Source organism: Sus scrofa, chromosome 9, assembly GCF_000003025.6.
Source record: "Sus scrofa isolate TJ Tabasco breed Duroc chromosome 9, Sscrofa11.1, whole genome shotgun sequence".
NCBI lineage: Eukaryota > Metazoa > Chordata > Mammalia > Artiodactyla > Suidae > Sus > Sus scrofa.
The window spans coordinates 85,881,449-85,902,493 of record NC_010451.4 but is presented as its reverse complement, the minus strand read 5'-3'; the positions used below and the strand labels follow the sequence as shown (position 1 = coordinate 85,902,493).

At 40.2% G+C, this 21,045-nt stretch overlaps 2 protein-coding genes across 5 annotated transcripts in view; one reads left to right on the top strand and one right to left on the bottom strand.

Annotated features, from left to right (window-relative positions):
• The window catches only part of BZW2 (basic leucine zipper and W2 domains 2), a 59,614-nt gene extending 44,921 nt beyond the window's left edge, over nucleotides 1-14,693 (bottom strand). Inside the window, exon 1 of one of the 3 annotated variants that reach the window (XM_021102039.1) lies at nucleotides 14,538-14,693. The gene's annotated coding sequence lies outside the window, so the exon portion shown is untranslated. 3 annotated transcript variants of the gene reach the window in all.
• Nucleotides 15,044-21,045, top strand: part of ANKMY2 (ankyrin repeat and MYND domain containing 2) — a 36,805-nt gene continuing 30,803 nt past the window's right edge. The window contains exon 1 of one of the 2 annotated variants that reach the window (NM_001243401.1): nucleotides 15,044-15,315. In NM_001243401.1, coding sequence (NP_001230330.1) covers nucleotides 15,249-15,315 — 67 coding nt within the window. In that variant the 5' untranslated portion in view covers nucleotides 15,044-15,248. Of the gene's footprint in view, nucleotides 15,316-15,500; nucleotides 15,637-21,045 lie in introns of those variants that run through there. The other variant, XM_013991184.2, reaches the window with a different exon arrangement.

Sequence of the window (21,045 nt, the reverse complement as noted above, 5' to 3'; positions counted from 1 at the left end):
TTTGTGGGATTACTTTACACAACCTCAATATATTCTAAATGGAAAATAACTTAAGAACATGCAAACATTAAAAAAAAAGTATGCAAAGATTTTGATGTATCCAACAGCAAAAATCAAAACAAACACAGAGACTCACCTACTGGTATTGAAAGACTAAGTGAAGATATTCTGTTCACCCAAAGTCTCTATCCTTTGGCTGTTACTATTTGGAGCAGAGGCTTGGCTTCCCTCTAAATTTAGCTCTGGTGCTATGTTATAATCTGCTCCAGTGAGGGTCAGCCTTTATAAGGACTCACTGAAGCCCTGGCCAAAGAAGAGCAAGGGCACTTTGACTAAGAAATGGAGTGAAGGAAGAGTAGGAAAGGTAGTTCTATCAAGCCAATGCAAAAAGCTTGCTTTTATTAGACTGCATTACAGTTTACAAATTGAAATCATCTAACAAACATCATGATGATTTCCACTCAAAAAACTAAATTAAAAAACACTCAGAGACAAATGGAAAAACCCAATGGTTTAAAACAGTATTTTTAAAAAATTGTATGTAAAATGGTCAAAGAAAATGCATTTCCATATTTTACATGTCATCTAAGAGAATACATTTCTTGGATATTTTATAAGGAGACCATAAAAATACTGAAATGATCCAATCAATCAAACATTAGAAACCAGGTACTCTCTTAATGAAATAAACATTTTTGAATCAATTTAAGTCTAGCTTGAAAGGTTTAATGCAAAGATTTTTAGATCTAACATAAAATCAGAAAATTTCACCTCACCTCACTTTATTAATCTTCTGCCTTTGTGCTCTACTCATATTCCACCCCTTACTCCAGCCAAACTCTGCGCCCAAGGGTGACAAGGGCCAGCGGCATCTAGAGGTCTCATGGCTACTCTGTGCTAATTCTGCCACTTACTCTGACCACTTTGAGTAGATCGTCTTGTCTGGCGTTCCATTTTGGAAAGTGTCCCATCTAATGGACAAGGACTTACCTTCTAGTTGTCCATACTATTAGCAGATGACTACTCTCAACTAATAATCATGAGATTTGGCCTGCTACCCTACCTACTCTTGTCTGTTCTTCTGGTCTGGTTCATCTTTGATATAAGAAAACATGCTTTACCTTATGAATACATAGACTCTAAAGTGGGATTACAATCTTTGTCTATAAAGAGGTACATAGAAAATATTTTAGGTTCTGTGAGCCACATGGTCTCTCTTCCAACTATTCAGTTCTGCTATGACAGCCTGAAACCAGCCATAGACAATATGTAAATAAGTGGTCATGGTTGTATTCCACTAAAACTCTATTTAAAAAAACAAATGGGGAATCAGAAATGGCCCCCCAGGTTGCAGTTTTGCTAACATCTATTCTGGGGAGGTGTATCCAACAGATCTATGATGATGAAAATGTTCTATCTCTGCACTGTCTGATACAGTAGCTACTAGACACATGGGGCTACTGGGCCCTTGAAGCGTGGCTAGAATGACTGAGGAACGAAATGTTTAATTTTATTTAATTTTCATTAATTAAAATGATTGAAATAGGCAACGTGACTAGTGGCTATCATGTTGAGCAACCCAGTTATAAAGCATCTCTTATGGCCCAACTCACATATTTGATTAAAAGGTGAAAGTAAATTCAAAGAATAAACATTTTTAAATTAATATTTTTCAGATAAAGTAGCTCTGCAAGACATTTTGCCCAAACTTCAAAACCCCATGTCTAGAGCACAAAAGAAAAGAAAAAGTACCAAACTTCAAAGTGAAACTCTGTCCAGTCAATATTACTTAAGACAATAGGGGAGTAAAAGACTTCTGATTCTACAATAATAAAAATTATAGGGCAACAGTATTATGCCCAAAGTATACAATACAATAACACCATAAAGAAACAGTAACACCAGCACATAAAACTCAAAATACAATTGAGCCACTTCATTGCAACATTCAGCAAGCACTCTGTGCTTAGGAGAAAGTTTCAAGAATTACCCTTTTTTCTGTATTGCAAATGGATAAAATAGTTTACCACAAAAAGAACTATAAATTGTCCAGAATTATAAATTATTCTCCTTTCCATTAAAGCTGAAACTACAAGAACAAACATCAAAAAATTCTGTACAAGAAGTTGTCATATCCAGGGATCACTTGGGTTAATAACATCATAGCATCACTCTCTCAAAAGAAAAAAAAAATTTCAAATTGCTCGGGGAAACTTTAAATTATGAACACGCTAAAGCAATAAACTAGATGTATGTCTATAATAACACTATACCATTTTGTTGCCCAGAATAACATTAGCTTGTTCAATACCCTTATTATGATTTTGTAATAGCCATTCTGGAATCAAAATCACCTAGCCTTTACAACAAGCTTTGCTCTATCTCCTAGCAAATTCTATGTAAGTTTTAGTATTTATAATAATTGAAAACATTAAAAATTTACAATAACAAATGCCTACCTATAAAAAGAAAAAAAATGTTCTAAATAAATTCAAACATTTCTTTCTTTAATACAAAAATATTACTGTTATACATTCATATCCCCTTCATTATTATAATCAATGATGGAAAGGAACAAAAATATCTTTCTTTAAAAGCACAAAACTCAGGAGTTCCGGTCATGGCTCAGAGGAAATGAATGTGACTAGTATCCATAAAGATGCAGGTCCAATCCCTGGCCTCGCTCAGTGGGGGGGGGGACCCAGTGTCGCTGTGAGCTGTGGTGTAGGTCACAGATTAGCTTGGATCCCGTATCGCTGTGTCTGTGGTGTTGGCTGGCAGCTGTAGCTCTCATTCGACCCTAGCCTGGGAACTTCCATATGCTGCAGGTGCGGCCCTAAAAAGAAAAAAAAAAAACTTAAAATAATAGTCCTCTCCTGAAAATTTTACAACTATAGTTTCCAGCTAGGGATATTCATGGTGGAAACTGAAATTATACTAAGTAACTATGTTATAAGAAAGAGCGATGAGTGATCAAAGCGCAAAGGAATTGTGTTGTCAAAAGAAGTACACTAAGAGTTAATTATGTTCCTCTAAAATCTTCCTTAAGACACAAAACGATTAATTTTTCATTATAACCTTTCCAAAATTATTCCAGCTCTTAAGATTTCTTATTTCTGAATCCAGGTTTTTGCTTCCCTTTTAATAAAAATAGAAATATTCCAGAAATTACATCTTAAGTATCAATGTACAACCTCGTCTTTGAAATACATTCAGGCAATTATACAACGTCACTTATTTCATCTCAATGAAGTTATTTTCAAAAACGTTCAATAAGACTAAATTAACTCCTAAATACTTTCACTCTACTATCAATTCATGCCATCCAGTTAACAATGCAAGCTCTAAAAAGTCTCTAGGGCAAGCACATTTCCTTCTCTGGGCCCTTCCACTTTCCCCAGATGGAATTTCTCCAAGATCCTTCCCTCCCCCCAACAAATGACCAGTCTCACTCAACTTCCCAGATGGTCTAATCCCGCTGATGTCATTCTTATGTCTCAACACTCTGAAAAGACACAAACATACATTCGACTACACACATCACAGCAGAGTTTGGCTTTAGAAAATCCATCCCTCAAACAAAACGTTTCAGGGTATTTTAACAGCAAAAATGGTGTAAAACCTCTGTCCTAGATAAGTTAAGACCCTCAGAACTTTTATCTACAAGAAAACAGGATGATGATAACAATTGAGTATCTACAGGATTTCAAGCTGTAAATTCTGAAAATTTAGAGGAAATGGTGGCATAAAATAGAAAAATAGCCAATGACTAAATGTCTAGTTGTGGTCTAAATATACTTATAATTTATCAAGTATTTTAGGGGTGCTAACTGGGTGCCTTGTACTAGAGAAGTGGTTTCACACCAGGGTTAATTTTGTCTCCCAAGGGGCATTTGGCAATGTCTGGAGACATTTTTGATTTTCATGCCATGTGTGAGGAGGCAGGTACTACTGGGATCTCGAAGGTAGAGGCCAGGGATACTGCTGCACAATCTACAATGATAGGAGAGCCCCCTACAACAAAGGGTTCTCTGGTCCAACACATCCATAGCGCCAAGACTAGAAAACCCTGCACTAATGAGGGAACAAAAGTAAGCAAAACCAGAGATGGACCTTGCTCTCAAGAAGTGAAAATTGTGTGCACAGGTCTAAACATATCAGAGCAGCTACCAGGCAGGGTATTTCCTTGAATGACTTCTTTCTGTTTGCCAAACAATAATGTCGATTTTACACAAAACAAATGCATCACTAGTAGCTATGGTGGGGGATGATAATGATGAGGAAGGCAGTGTATGTACGGGGGCAGAGGGCACGTGGGAAATCTCTGTACCCTTCTCTTAGTTTTGATGTGAACCTAAAGCTTCTCTAAAAAAAATTAAGTTAAAAAAATCAGCAGAAAGTGGTGTCAAACGGCAGAGAGCAAGTCAGTTGATTTAGGCTATTTGGTATCAAACAAAACTGATGGGAATGTTTATTAGTACAAATGGGAAATAAGAAGATAAGGTATTACGGCAAGGGGGGGTTGAAGTCTGTTCCTCTCTTCTCAGCATTTTAATCAAGAAGAAGAAAACAGAAATCTCCTAGAAAAAAGTATTACACTCTGGACTGGAAACTAGTGGTGAATTTTGCTTTGGAGCAATTGCTTAAAAAACATGGTAACGGACCTTTAAGAAGTTCAAAGGTGGTTGTGGGTAGGAGTCCAAATGCTTTCCCACTAGTGAGTTCTCTCAACCAAGCCACTCTTGCCCCCATCCTCCCAGAAGGGGACCTGCCCAAGCCTGTCTTGCAGAGGAAGCTTTATCTGAAGGGTTGCACACACACAAAAAGTTACTTACCATACACATGCCTATTTCACAATGAAGAGAGCATGAACTGGATAGAAATGCCAGAGCCTAGCCTGGGCTTTGTGGGACACTGCACACTGATGATATGGGACTATTCCCTGATACAATTTTAGACTTTTTTTTCTTTTTCTTTCCTTTTCTTTCTTTTCTTTTTTAAGGCTGCAGGTGTGGCATATGGAAGTTCCCTGGCTAGGGGTCAAATTGGAGCTGTAGCTGCCAGCCTACGCCACAGCCACGCCAGATCTGAGCCACATCTGCAACCTACGTCACAGCGAGGCCAGGGATCAAACCCACATCCTCATGGATACTAGTTGGATTTGTTACTGCTGAGCCACAATGGGAACTCTTCTAATACAATTTTAAAGGAGTGGATTACACAAACTCAAATTAAAAGAGAGAGACAGACCAGGGGCAGAATCACAGACTCTTAAGTATACTTTTAAAAAAGGCTTAAACAGGAGTTCCTATTGTGGTTGCAGATGTGACTTGGATCCCACGTTGCTGTGGCTGTGGCATAGGCCAGCAACTGTAGCTCCAATTCGACCCCTAGCCTAGGAACCTCCATATGCCACACATGCAGCCCTAAAGAGCAAAAAATAAAAATAAAAAGGCTTAAACATACAGAGATTCATTCATTTGTATTCTTTTATCCAATATATATCTTATACTGATCAATAGGGATGCAGTGGGAACCACCAATCAGACAAGATGCCTGGTGCTCATTTTCTAGCAGGTGGAAGTTTGACCTAAGCACTGAACAAAAAAATCTAGCAGTGAGTTAACGAGAATGAATAGTCTTCAAGATGTTAAAGTATATCACATGATGTATGAGTTGCAGTTGTGTTTATTAATGTTTTAACAATTAAATGTGTGGGGTTGTGTGTGTGGGGTGGTTAACTTTAACTTATAAATTGGAATCTATGAGGCATGGAACACTTTGAAAACCAAAGAACTAAACCTAGACCCTCATCTCATACTCAGATAAGGCTCTGAGATGTCACATCACTTGCCTGAGGTCATGCATTCCATTCCAACCTTGGTGATACAGCAGAGGTCAAAGTAGAAAAAATCAAGCCCTCACAAACTGGGAGCAGTCAGGGCCAGAACCGATCAACTGTCTCCATGCAGCACCGCACGCACTTCTTCAAAGAACCAACCGAAGGTGTTGAGTAACTATTTATACAATTCTCAACAGCAGCTTTTTCATTATTTGCCTCATAGATTTTATGGTTTGAGTTAGAGTGAAACATAAATATTAATTTTAACGTTTAGGCCAGCACTTGGATGAATTGAATTAGCATATGTTACTTTCAAATTGCCAAATAGTTCTCTATGGAGTTCTATTAAGAAAAAAACATTTATCTTTTGTGAGAGGATTTAACAGAGATCTGCCTCTTAGGGACATGTAAATAGTAGGAAATTGATGGCTCCATGGTTTCTGGTACTACAAGAGCCAGTTATCAACTTGTTTCCTGCAGAGGCTCAATGCTAACATAAACACCATCTTTACACTCCTCCACACCAATGTGACAGCCCCTTCCTCCATCCAGCAGTTTCCTCTGTACCATCAACACGGGTTCTCCTTCCTGTTTATAATAACCCCATTCGATTACTTTGTATATGGAGAAAAACATATGTCATGTTCTTTTTTTCTTCAAAATGATCACAAATCCAGGAAGTCGAGGTTGGTGTGAAAAGCATTAAAGTCTTTTGTGTAAATATGCAAAAGAAAAGAGGGTGATCTTAGAATATTACAAAACTGCATACCCAATAGGAGCCTGTGATAGATTCTTCATAGTGCTAAGGGTTAATATTCCCAATTATTGCACAGCTCTGCCCAAAGGTTTTCTTGAGATCTGTCTAGAAGTCCTCAAAATAACAGTACAACTAACCATTATTTTGTTGAAAGTCTTCATCTAAAATAAAAATAAGTTGAAGCATAAGAAGAGGAAACATAATTCTCCATCTTTCACAGTTTATTATTGTTTTCTAATTTATTATTTCCTTAATTAAGAGAATTAAAGAGTTCAAAACAAAATACACCAAAGGATACACCTGAAATAAAAAAAAAAAATCAAGAAAGAACAATGAAAGCACTTAATTTTTGGCACTTGCCAAAAGAATGGTTCATTCAGAGGGTTACGTAGACCTTTTATTTTAAAATTGTTTACAAATAGAGCTATCAGAATATTTTTTTGGCACTCTTCACATGCCAAATTTAGAACAGATCAAATCATTCCCAGTGGTATTTAACAGCCCAAAAGATATTTGCTGAAGAGACCCAGGGCTCTAATACAGACACCAGAGTGATCTAAGGATGAAAAGTATTCTTGTTATATTGCTGATACCAGTAAATTATACATTTTTAAAAATTTAGAAATTATTCTAAATCATGTGTTTTTATCCCGAATAAACAGGAAAAATGCTGTGGAAACTCCTAACGACAGTCACCATTCTGCATTAAAATGATTCACATGAATCTGATTATTTAATCCCTGAGTTGCACCTCTCAGGTTTAATTGTTTCAGCACTGTCTTTACTTCATTCATCAGTCAAAGTAGGAAAAAAATCAGAACAGTCCAACTGGGAAAAAAGTCAAACTGAGAGAATAAAAGGTCCTCAAATTCTGTTCTGGTGCTGTATAGATAAAAACACGTTCCATGGATCATATTTTATTTGTGAAATAAATTTCAGAAACAATTTCCTACTCATTTTATATCCTATTGGCTATTACTATTCTAGTTGTGTTGGATAATTTCAAATTATTTTGTATTCAAGGGTACAATAGCCTAGTAAATACATGATTTTCTCTTCCATTGTTTCTTTTTTTTAAATGTCCATTATTAACTTTCCTACTACCATGAATTCTGAAGATACTGGTTTATAAATTTTAATTTAGTCTAAAATATGTGATGTCACATTTTATTTACTTATTGTATTTTGGCCATGCCTATGGCAAGCAGAAGTTCCCAGGCCAGGGATCGAACACATACACAGCTCTTTCCAGAGCCACAGCACTGACATCACTGGATCCTTAACCCAGAAACTCCACTGTGCCACATTTTATAAGTTATTTGAGGGCAAGAACAAACCAAGTGTGATTTAAGATACACTCCATCAGGTCTATGATTTTTAAAAATTGGCATAAACTTGAAGAAAACATGCCTGTGAATGAAATAATTTCTAGTTCTACTATGGTTGGCCAATATTTATTGTATAAATATTTATAATATAATACTTTATGGAGTTCGTTTCTTGGGGAGTTGTTCTTCCTGACGAGTTCTCCATTTTCTGGCTTTCCTGTCCTTCCAGACTCTGTTCAAAATCTTTGTCCAGCCCTCCCACCGACCTCCACCCATTCTGGAAACCAGTACTTGTGACTGTACTGCTCTGGTTGGGGACCGGAGAGGCCTGTGTGGAGGAGGGGTCATTTGAGCTGGGAAGCACTGGAATAAAATTTGATACACAGAAATGGGTGGAGGTAGGCATTCCAGGAGCAGGAAGCCCGGTGGGTGGAGAGAGAAGTAACAACATTGTTCCAATTACAGCTGGAAGACTGGGAGAAGCCAGAAGGCCACTTGAACTGGCCAAAGGCAGTTCTCAAAGGGGTCTAACCTGTGGGTTGACTGAAGCAAAGAAGCAGGGCGGGGCTTTGGGATAATTACTTTAGTCCCTAGAGTTTCAGGAGTTGGCCTGCCTCCTAGAGAAGAGTGTAAGCCTCTAGAGGACAAATAGCACATCTTATCATTTGGGTGTCTCTGGAAACAACAGATGCTCACCAAGATCTTAATCCTGGGATAGAATTACTAGAATCACATCTTTTATGAAAGTCTCTTTAAAAATATCCCCCTCCTAAAATGTAGAATGATGGGTTTGTGGCAAATACTAATGTCTATACAATTTTACTTTAAAATAATTTCTTAACTAGGCCCTTTCTTGTGCTATTCATCTATTTCTCAACCATAAAAACAGGTAGAATTGGCCCTAAAGAGTACCAGTTAGTTTGTACATAACACTGCAGAGTTCACAGGGTATTCTCTAGGATCCTCAAAGTCACCCTGTGAGTTTGGTTAGTATCCCTGTTTTATATATGAAGAGAGTGAAAGCAAGACAGATTGCCTTGGAAAAGACATCTCATTGTGGAGGCTGGAGCCTTGGTTTTCCCACTCTAATTCCCAGAGCGATTGCTGTGCTTGGCTGTCTCCCAGGGCTCATCCATAATCATTTCCTACCAGGTCATAAGAGGCTACTTAATGGAACTGCTTTACTCCACAATCAACAGACCAGGAAGAGATTTTACTCTGAGCCTGGTGAATGCAGTTTTAGGGCCGCTTAGTCTGCCACGTCCTTCGAACACAATCCCACAATAGATTTTAACCAAATAACAAGAGTTAAACACACCAATTTTCCAGCTTAAATGCATTTATTGGGAAGGCGAATGCCACCTTTCCCCTTCTGATGCAAAAATAGCTTTCTTCTGAAGATACTGGTTTATAAATTTTAATTTAGTCTAAAATATGTGATGTCACATTTTATTTACTTATTGTATTTTAATTATTGGAACAGATTTATTATACTCAGAGATAAGAGGCACTAGCCTCTTTCAAGTTTTAAATTCCATAGTGACATAGCTAATATAAACATATACAACTCAAATTTGGATACATACAGCTGTGTGTTTCAGTATCACCTGGCAGTTGTACTGGATTGGCTATACTGTCCTTAGAAATTGTGAAGGCTTGGCTCTGAAGCTTAATTAAATATTCTTTGAAAACCCTGGGAAGACATGTTATAAATGATACCAAAAAAATCCCAGGCTGGCCTCTGGAAACATTAACATTTAGTAAGTCCAAAACATCATAAAAGAAATGTAAACATCAAGAAACACAAGTTACAAAGTTTCAAAAATTCAGAAAGTGTCAAAATAAGCATTAAGTTAATCAGGCCATGAGGAAGGACCACGCAGACATACCTGAGTATGGTCCTAATTTTCCTATATTGAGATGCTCACCCTAACTACACTGATTCTGCTCACCACCAGCATCAAAATGTTCCTTTTCTATAAATGCCTTCTGACATGGTTTATGAGACACAGAAGAAAATCAGAATCTCCATTTCATTCATGTCTCCATTTTCTCAGTTTAATTAAATGTATTTGCACCCCTTGTTCAGACGTGTCTGCAAATTACATTGCCCACTTCCAAAAATGATGAAGATTAGCCATCAGTGGGATATTCATAAGTCTGTGACACAAGCACTGAGATATGCCACCTACCTTTTCATTCTGTGGAGAAGTTAAAATGTGATGTGAAGTTTATGGGAAATGTATTGTTCACAAGACAGTCTTTTGCAGATTAGGTATAACTATTTTAACAATTAAGTGGATAATTAACTGCAAAAAGCTAAACTCCAAGTACAGAGAAAGAGAATTGTGTCCATATTGCTCGCTTCCTCACTCGCTTGCTTAACCACCACCAATTCTTAGGGGCTGTAATACTCCCAAATTCACCTTTTCAAAACTTCATTATGGAAAATTTCAAATATATCCAAAGGCAGAGAGAACAGTCTCACGAAGTCAATGCACTCGTTGCCACCTTCAACCCTTAACACAGCCAACTTCGTCTCATTAATATTCTTACTTAGACCCTGTCGCCCTACTGTCACAAAATTTTATTGAAGCAAATCTTAGATGTCATGTCATTCTCTCCTTAAATAAACATCAGTACATATCTCTAAAAGATAAGGGATCTTTTAAAAATATAACCACAATATTATCTTCAGACCTAAAACAAAATTCCTTGATATCATCAAATATCCATTTAGTCAAAAAACATACCTAAGGAAAGAAAGTCAAATGTCAAGGAAAACATTCCTCCCCCAAAGTTATAATACTCAAACGTGAGCTATTCCTCCAGAATAAAAACGAAATAACATTTTCTTAAAGCACAGAGTTGGAGGTCGGGGGCTTTACTGGAGGAATCCAGGAATGGTTTGCAAAATTTGTAACATGTGCACATGAACAATTTTTTCCTGGGTTGATAGAATTCATCAGAATGCCAAGCAGTCTCTTCAAGCTTGAGACTGAAAACATTTAAAGACCTTCTGTCCTTGGTTATGACTGTGTGCGCTTAGTGCCACCTCACCTCACACTGCCAGGAAGGATTAGTCAAGTAGGGAAACAAATCCACCTAAAATAACTTAGAGATCAAACTGAATTCCACTCAGCATGTGCTGAGCATACACGAGGTGTGAGACACTGGGTTACAATCTGGAGAAGCCAAGATAAATCAGTCCTAATGCATTTGGTATACAAGGAGAAGAGGTCAAATAGATCAAGAACAATTGACCCAGAATGTCATGAAAAAGGTGCCTGATCTAGATTATTCTCATGAGGATCTAGAAGAAGCAAAGATGTTAATTTAGGGGTGTAGGTGGTAGAAACCAGGGCTCAGAAGAAGATGGGAAAAAAATAAGAGGATGTCAGCAAGTGTACCAGCAACTCCTGAGGAAAGGTTTTCCTTATCTCCTTTGTGGAGGGACGTGAACAAACATGTTTACTAGTGTCTGTATTGCCCTCCCTGGTTGGGGTGGGAGAGGGGACCATAAAAGTATCTTGAAAGGTGTCACTGCATCAGATCTGGGAAGGAGAGAAAGACTCGGGTAAAGAGGGAAGGGGAGTCATTCCAGGAAGAGAAAAGCAGGAACAAAGGGGTGGGAATTACTGGCATGTTAGGGAATCAGCAATGTGGTGACCTTAGAGCAGAGAATGTGGGAGGGGCTGGCTGACTGGAAATGCAGGCTGGGGCCAGAATCTGGAGTCTCCCAGACCAAACCTGGTCCTGTATTCTGGGGCTGATGGAGAGAAACCAGGAGCTGGAGAACCCCAGGCCAAACCAGAGCCTTGATTCTGTGGCGAGAGGAGAGCCATTGGTCTGTTTTAAGTTGAACACCTCTATGTTTCCCAAGTATGTTTCATCTTTGGGTGGAAGATGGGTGCTAAATGTTTGCTGGACTGGCAGTGCCTTGAATGAATCCATTGCAGCAGGCCAGGAGAGGTCTAGGGTGGCAGTGGTAGAAAAAGAGATGAGGGGGACACATATAAGAATTCCAGACATTTCAGAAGTCATTATTTTTAAAAAGGTAAAGAAACAAAACAGAAGAGACCAAAGCATCATATAAATTCTATTACACAGTGTGAAAGAGTGTTAGTGTATTAGTAGGCTTTCATTTCTGTTTTGTTTTTGTTGTTTTTTAAATGGAAATACACATATAAGCTATAAACATGTAAAATTTCTCAGGAAGGGTATGAGAAAAACAGACACCACTGGTTTTAGGGGATGGGGAAGAAACTGGAGAAAGAGGTAGGAGAGTGTCTTTCATACCTACAGCAACATGCTAAACAAGATGAACGAATTATCTATTAGCTAAAGAATATAGAATTTTCCCCTTACTGCCAGCCACATAGAGAGTAATGAAAAGGAAAAAGGGTTGGGAGACAGATCCAGGTTCCAGTTTTGGCTCTGATGCTTCCCAATTGTGGGGCTCTGGGCAAATTAACTTCTTTTTGTTTCTGTCCTCTTATTTCAGAAAGAGAGGTAATATGGGCTAATTCTGGAGTTGCTGTAACAATGATTAAACTAATCCTATACAATGCAACTGGTAGAAGATTGTCACAGACTAAATACTGAATAAGTAGTAGTATCTATTTCATTACCAACAAAACTTCTTTGATGTGAATACATTCCTGGTACCAAAAAAGTTCCCTGATCTGGTCTAAGGTATGCTTATTAGCTAATCTTATCCCTACATTAAATATTAACATTGTACAAAACGATTAATGTAATCCATCTGATGAACACTATCCATTACATATCTGTTTCCGGAAACTTAAACTTCACATACTATCTATCTGCATTTCTAGGTAGATGTTAGCTTTTTGTCTTTCAATGTCACTGACTCTAGATTTACTGAAGTTATGTATTCCAGTGGACTAAATACCAACCAGGTGCCATAAACCTCCAAGAAAATAAATAAGTTGCTATCCTTGAGGAAAGAACAACCTCGGAGAGACAAACAGGTGTGACCTTCAAGCAACCATGGCCCCAGCTTGGCACAAGAGATGGAAATACTGGCAATGAAGCACCCAATTCTGTAACATCCGTTGTAAGATGTTAAATCACATGGTGAAGGAAGATTACTCTGCAAGCATTTTCTTAGGTTTGTGGGTTTCTTCTTCGGGATACTATGTTTTCAGTCACTTCTAATTGTGGCAATAGCAGCACGCTAAGTGTTACAAAAGATGGGTCACTCAAAAGCCTTACTACTTGTTTGAACAGTCACATCATTATTAAAGCATCACCAAACAAAAGTTTCTTTGTTATACATTGAGGTGAATGATTTCCAACCGTTTTCATGTGAGATGTTTGGCTCAAATCAGCCCCAGCCTGTAAAGATGAAGACTCAGACAAGAAAATATCTGGGATTAGGGAATCATTTTTTGTTAAAGGCAGGAAGTAATGATGAACATCTTCGAGGATTTCAGAAGTGTTAGTGAATGCTTCCAAGAAATGAAGGCATAAGGCCAGAGGAAAACATATTTCACTTCATATATGGCACAGTGGGGAGAGAGTGGTGAGGGGGCTGCTTAACAACAACAACAAAAAATCTACATAATCATTCAAGTATTTCTCTTTGAAGCAGATGGGTCTTGGGAGAAACATCAATACTAGCCTGTACAGAAACAACAGTAAACACTAATTTCTAAAGTTCTCACTGATGCTGTAAATATGCTACTGATGCACACCCTGGAGAAATGACTGCCTTCATATTAGCAAGTCCTGTTTCCAAGCCACAGAAGGAAGCACACTTGTATTTATCCCCTAGCTACCTATAGTGGAAGCTTGAGGCTACATATTACTGTTGAATGAAGATTGGATTAAGAGGCTAATCTAAGGCTATATATAGACAGCAGCCCCAATTTAATCTCCGCCCCCTCTCCCTCCCCTCCCTATTTCCATAAATCTCAAGATCTGAGTTACAAAGAGACCGGGAACTCTAGCAGAGGGAAGAGGCCCTTCCTACCCCCTCCTCACAGGCTGTCTCTCATAAACGAAGTACTAGTGCAAGTGTAAATTGCTTCCAAACATCCTTAACAGGCACCATAGGGCGATCAGATCCGGCTCTCTTCTACAGCTTCTACAGAGGCCAGGGGAGATGACAGTAGTGGGGGCGGGGGGAAGGGGAAGGAGGTTGCCAAAAGAGAACTACCTTCTCTCGAGACTATTCTCACAGGCGTTCACCTCGCTCGTAATGGGGAGCGCTCCTCTCCACCCCACCTCTAGCCCAGAGCCTCAACCTTGGCTTCCCTGGGACCTGCATCTGGCGGTGCCACGCAAGAGACGATGTGCACCCGCCACTTCCAACCGCGTGGCCAGTCCCTGTTCGCTCCCTCGTTCTCCGGGGGCAGCCAAATGTGCCGAGTACCGGGTCTTCACTCTGGGGCACTGATACGCGGTACAAGTAATGGTAACGGGGCAGAGGAGAGGCTTCTTCACCAAGAGGCAGGAAGCTGCTCCAGCAGGCACATGCTTCCTCCCTGCCACCTTCGGCCGGGGGGCAGCCCCCGGCGGGGCTCTAGCCCCGATTATCGAAGGTTTCCCGGATCTCCCCTAACCTAGCTGGATTGCTTCTCACCTGTCCGAGGAGGTAGCGGCGACGCGCGAGGCTGGGGGCTGCGGCAACTCCGGCAGCGACGGTGGCAGCGGCGGTAGTGGTGGCGGCAGACAATGGAGGAGTGAAGGACAGACACATTGACATCGACACACGGAGCTCGGCGCAGCCCCGCCTCCCACGCCGCCCCGCCTCCCAGCCCACCCCCGGTCCGGGTCGTTCCACGTCCGGGAAAATGAAAGGGACTATGTAGCGAGAGCCAGGGAGATGCATGCCCCCAAGCAGAAATTGCCTGACACGCAAGTTCCATATACAAAATTTAAATATTGTGTGTCCCTAGATATCTGAATGGGAAAGGATGTCAACGGGAAACCTGTAAGAGGTATTTGATTCTCCCCCTCTGATTTTCTCCATTTGGTTTTTCCTTCCCTGTCTGTTCCAATGGGAGAGTCTCGCTGCCGCCTCTTGCAGCTCCTCCTCTCGGCCGGACCAATGAAGCACGAGGGGCGGAGACTACCGCTGGGCCTGGGGAGACCGCCCGCCCAGCTCGCCCGAGCTCGCCCGCTGCTCGCCAGCCCTCGGGAGGGTGGAGAGAATTCGAATGCTTCCGCGGTTGGCTACTCAGTGTCCTAGTCTCAAGTTGCCTAACGCTGCTGCTGGCGTTCCTAATATAGACACAGCGTTTCTTTTTAATACTTCCAAAGAAACAAAATAGCAGTCAAGCTGGCGGAAGCAATGGTTCACATCAAGAAAGGCGAGCTGACCCAGGAGGAAAAGGAGCTGCTGGAAGTTATCGGAAAAGGTATGAGTGCTGGGCTGCGATCGGGGGTGCTGCCTGCCTGTCCCGGGAGGGGAAGAAGGGCGTGGTAGAGCCTGGGTGGCGCCCCGGGCCCGGCTGACCCTTGGTTACAGTTTTGCGAGGTTGGCACCCTACGACCGAGAAAGAGCGCTTCTCCCTTTGATCTGGGGCCTGTTGCAGGGGCGAAGGGGTGGAGAGGGAGAAGTGCTGCAGGGACCAGAGTGGGGGTGCAGACGCTGGTCCTCTAAATCAGCTTTTGAAACCGTGCACATTTCCAGGCTCCACCTTGATGATAATGAGCGATCTGGAATGGGGCCTCAGAATGTGAGTTCCTTAAAACTCCTAAGGTGATTGTGACGGCAGTCTTTCTCCGCGATAGTGGCCTCAAGTTTCAGGTTCTTAGACCGGTGGTATAGGGCCGTTTCGACTTCCGGAGGCCGAAAGATCTGGATCCCTAGGCTGTCCCCGCCCCCGCTTGGGGGTGGGGGGAGCTCCTGAGGAGAACGGTTCTTTATAAGGGCACAAAACGGGGTCTGTAATTTGCCGCATTAAGGCCTCCTTATAGAAGCCCCCAGCAGCTGCAGGAACTCGCAGAAAGGCGGGATGGTTGGAGAGGCGTCGCTACCACTCCGGGCTCTAATCGCGCCCTTCCGCGCTTTCCTTAACATCCCAAAGCGAGTCCCACTTCCGTTGCTCCCGGTCTTAAGGAGGGAGACTTAGGCCTGAGGGAGAAGAGCCAGAAGCCACATTTTCCCAGAAGAATTCCCTGCTAAATCCCGTTACCTGGAAGGTGACAACAGCGTGACTACGTGGCTTCTGCACCATCTTGGCGCGAGGATCCGGATGTGTGGGAACTGCCGGCGTTGTTTATGTAGTTGTTTGAAGCTCAAGAATGAGCTTGCCATAGAACTGCAGAGAGGCCAGTCTCTGCAACATAAAAGCTTCCCAATTCCCAGTGTTCTTTCTTTCTAAGTAGCATGGCTCAGATCTGGAGAGCAAGGCAAATTTATTCTTTAGACTGACAAGGAAAGTGTAAACGTAAAAGAGAAAAATCGGATTGGAACTCAACAGGTGCTGATGAGCTGAGCCCACCCCATCCGATCTCAACTGCTTCAAGTTAGTCACAGCTATGTAACTGCCAAGATAAGTGTTCTTTGCCTAGAACTGTGAGACTTGTAGTTGGTGCAAATTGTTTGTTCTGCACGGTTCTCGCTGACCTATTTGGCATGGCAGTCTTTCTGTTCTGCCTGTTTCTGGTTAATTTCTCCTTGCCTTTGGTGGCTCTGGGATTCAATTGAACGAGCCTGTGAGTCTCAGCTATGTGCCAGGTACAATGCTGGGTGAAAAAGGAGACAGGATCAACTAACTTAGAGTCCACCAGAGATGCAGATTCTGTTTTTAAGCAGTCCAGAGTTATCACCTTTTCTCAAAGGTGCAAATAAGTGAGCAATTTTATAAAGTGGGTCTCTGAAAGGGGCAACTCTCTGAAAGGAGAGTCGCTGGATATATTCCTAGGTGTCCACCAGTTTGTTTTAAAGATGAAATAAAAGAATTACTGTGAATTTAGCCTGGTTAGCACTGTGATTTTGGGGGCCCCACATTAGGCATCAAGTTGCATGAACACTGTTTCACCTATTCAATTGGTCCAAGCTGATGAGAAAAGGAATGAGAGGAACTCAGTATGTGATACATTTTTGTCAAGTGAAGCTCCATGGGACATCACTATACTCTTAGAGAAAAGTAATGAAAGATAAAATAAAAACCATAACTGACCTTTACTGACTATTATTATGGGCTTGGCATAATTCTTAGCACTTTACATGTATCCATGCATTTAATCTTAATAACCTAGGAATTGCTTTTAAGCTTCAACATGAGGAGAGACTGCATGGGGTGGTGGTTAACCATGCAGGTGTGATTTGGAATCCTACCTCAGTCATTTCCTGGTGATGGGGCCTTGGGTGAATTATTGTTTCAGAGCTTTAGATTCTCCATGTGTAAATGGTACCCACCTCACAACATTGTTGTAAGGATGAAATGAGTTAGTATGTGTAAAGTATTTAAAATATTATTTAGCTCTTGGCTGTTACTATGGTAAATGCTGCAGTCTCTACTCGATAGACCAGAAATGGAGGAACTGAGAAGTGAAATAACTTACCCAATGTAGCACAGATAATAAGTGGCAGAGCAGAGATATCATATGGCGCATAGGTCCTAGAAATATGCTGGACCTGAACACAAACTAAATAAAAAATGAAAAAAAAATGAAGCCAGCACCACAGCAGTTCATACCGTATCATATTCATTTTGAGAGGCAGTTGAATTTCAGCAAAGCATTATCTGTCAAGTTAAATTAATTTTAATTGTAAAGTTACTGATTTAGTAGCTTTGTATGCATTTAATTTGTAAAATAATTTTTAGTTTATAGGTGAATGAAGTTCATAAAGAGTTCATAAGGGCAATTTTTTTTAAAGGATGTGGATAGAATTCTTAATTTTTTTTTCCCTTTGGTACAGTTCTCAGCTCTGAGAAGCACTGCATTAGTCAGTACTGGTACTTGGGACTAACAATAAATTTTCAGCCAAGTGTGACCTGTCACCTTGGCCAATCTGAAATAACAGCACATTTTTGAGTGTCTCACTCCTGCCCATCACTGCCCTCAGAAGTTAAGCAGATTGTGGGGTTCCCATTGTGGCGCAGCAGAAACGGATCTGACTAGGAAACATGAGGTTGTGGTGTCTCACTTGGCGCAGAGCGATCCCTGGCCTCCTTCAGGGGGTTAGGGAGCTGGCCTGGCCCTGAGCTGTGGTGTAGGTCGCATACGCGGCTTGGATCGGTGAGGCTGTGGCTGTGGTGTAAGCTGGCAGCTGCAGGTCTGATTAGACCCCTAGCCTGGGAACCTCAGTATGCCACCAGTGCGCCCCCCCACCCCCCCAAAAAAAGAGAAAAAAAATTAGCAGATTGTAAGTGGGACTTACAGTCCAGAGAGTTCTGTTGTGGCTGGTGTCTTTTGAGTGAATTCACATGCTAGGTATTCTACAAATTGTTTATTAAAATGCCAAGAAGAAGTTCCAAATGAAACTGAGAAGCTGATTCCTACATAGCCGTTTAAATCACAGTCATTGACAGCATCCATTTCACAACATTTCAGAAGAGGAATGAAATCACTGAAGCATAGTTAACTAGCTTATATTACTCTTAGGTTGAGTCATCCTTCTAAGGATTTTTTTTTTTCTTTTTGTCTTTTTGTCTTTTTGTCATTTCTTGGGCTGCTCCTGCGGCATATGGAGGTTCCCAGGCTAGGGGTCTAATCGGAGCTGTAGCTGCCAGCCTACGCCAGAGCCACAGCAATGCGGGATCCGAGCCACATCTGCAACCTACACCACAGCTCACAGCAATGCCGGATAGTCAACCCACTGAGCAAGGGCAGGGACTGAACCCGCAACCTCATGGTTCCTAGTCGGATTCGTTCACCACTGCGCCACGATGGGAACTGCCATTCTTCTAAGTTCTGATATCTTTTTCATTAAACACTGAGGAAGCACTATTTCAAAATAATCAAACCTTTAAGGATATAAAACAAGTCTTTAATTATCTCGTTCAGGACTTGAAATCCCTAGGATCCCTGTTGCTGACTTAACAAGAAAGTAATGTACTTACTTTTTTTTTCCCTCCTTCATTATTTGTGTAAAAGGAGCTATGAAGCAGATTTGGACAATAAGGTTTATTCTTTTGGTTTTATTGGAGTATAATTAAAGTATGATAAATTATGCCTATTTAAAGTGTACCCTTTAAAAAAAAATCAGTTTCAACATAGGTACACATTTATGAAACCATGAGTCCCATCCAAATTAATGAACAGTTCCATCACCCCCAAAAGGCTCTACACGCTCCTTTGTTACCTGTCACTCCCTTCACCCCTGTCTCCAAGCAACCTACTGATAGCTTTCTGTCACTATTGATTAGATTTCTCTATTCTAGAATTTTACATAAGAGGAAGCATACAGTAAATATTCTTCTTTTTTTTTTTTTGGCATGACTTTTGGCATCATGATTTTGAGGTTCATCTATTCTGTACCAATAGTTTGTCCCTTATTTTCTTCTTTTATTTTCTGTGTATGGATATACTACTGTTTGCTTATCTGGTTATGCTGACAGACATTTCAGTTGGTTCCTACTTGGGACTATTAAAAGATCTGCTCTCACATCCTTTCTTGTTAAAAATGTTATTTCTAGTACCTTTGAATATAGAAAGATTCAGGTTCATTAATAATCTATTCTAGCATAGACTTCAAAGAAAAACTTTACTTCGTATTTTTAGTTAGCATTAACTATACGACTGGGCAAGTTTTGCAACCTCTGTGAGCTTCATTGTCTTCATTTACAAAATGATTGTTCTTTAGATACTAAGAATAAGAATAATAAGAAATACTTATGCAATGATTCATAGTCCTAACTTAAGGTCATTTTGTTATAAAATCTAAAAATAGATGAGAATAGAAGAATTTGGAAATTTAACACCTCAAAGATTCACTATTTCCAAATACATGTTGCAATTAGAAGTCTTTACTTAAAAAAAAAATTATGACTATATGACTAAATCTGCATGCATGTTATTTTAAAATTCAGATATTTTGATTATTTTATACATGATTTTATTAACATTATGGCAACTAACACGTCAAATAGGTTTTAAAATATTAACTTAGATATAGATTCTTTAAAAACATACCTTTTTGGGGGGGTCCCACTAAATGACTGAAACTCATACATATCCAGCTCTCATGACTGTGTGATGAATTGCTGGAAACAGAAATATCATGTTTGTTTGTTTCTCCCTTTTTGTTTGTTTGGGTTACATCTTCTTTTCAGTAGAAACTGGAGACAAACTAAATAATAGCAATGTCACAATGAATTATATTATGCTGCTCTACGTATAAATAACAGAGCATCTAACATGCACTAAGGTTGTATTATGTGCCCCACACCCGGACAAGCCCTTAGTCCCGAGAATTCTATGAGATGGGTGTTATTATCGCTGGATCATAGATGAGAAGACCAAGGGTTTTATAGTATTTATTCAGTTTTGTAGTGTTGTGGTACAAGAGAGAGCAGTAACTGAGAATATCACCTTAACATCATCTCTTCTCTGCTAAAATGCTGGTCCATCCAGATAAATTATCAATCCCACTCAAACAGAGCAGACTGGGTTGCCTTTTCTTCTCTGGAGCAACATGGAGAGTTTCTCATAAGGGAAACGAATCATTAAATATCATTTTAGCCAGTGATAGTTCTGTTCATTTTTATCTCTGATGAAGGTAAGTATTGGCTTATTTCCCATCCCCTTATAGTACAGCAAATCCTCATAGTAGTAGTTTGTTAAATCAGATTTAATACATTCCTGAATAAAGCAATTAATCTTTTAAACTTAATTGCAAAATACTATTTGAGAATCTACCATGCACAGTAAGGAACGACAAAAGATAAAAGTCTTTCTGGGTAAACCATGTGTTTCCCATTTCTGAACTCTTCTGGACCTTCTATAGTTTCCTATTAATGTCATTAATTTAGGAATACCAAATGAGAAATCATGGCAAGTTTTTCCTCTTGGGGTATTTTGCTCATCTGTTTTCCAAAATCTGTTTTCATTCTCTAGAAGCCCAAACCTTTTCAGAAAAACTTTCTCATCATGGTCCCTTCATTTCATAAAACTGGTGTTCTATGGTATGTCAG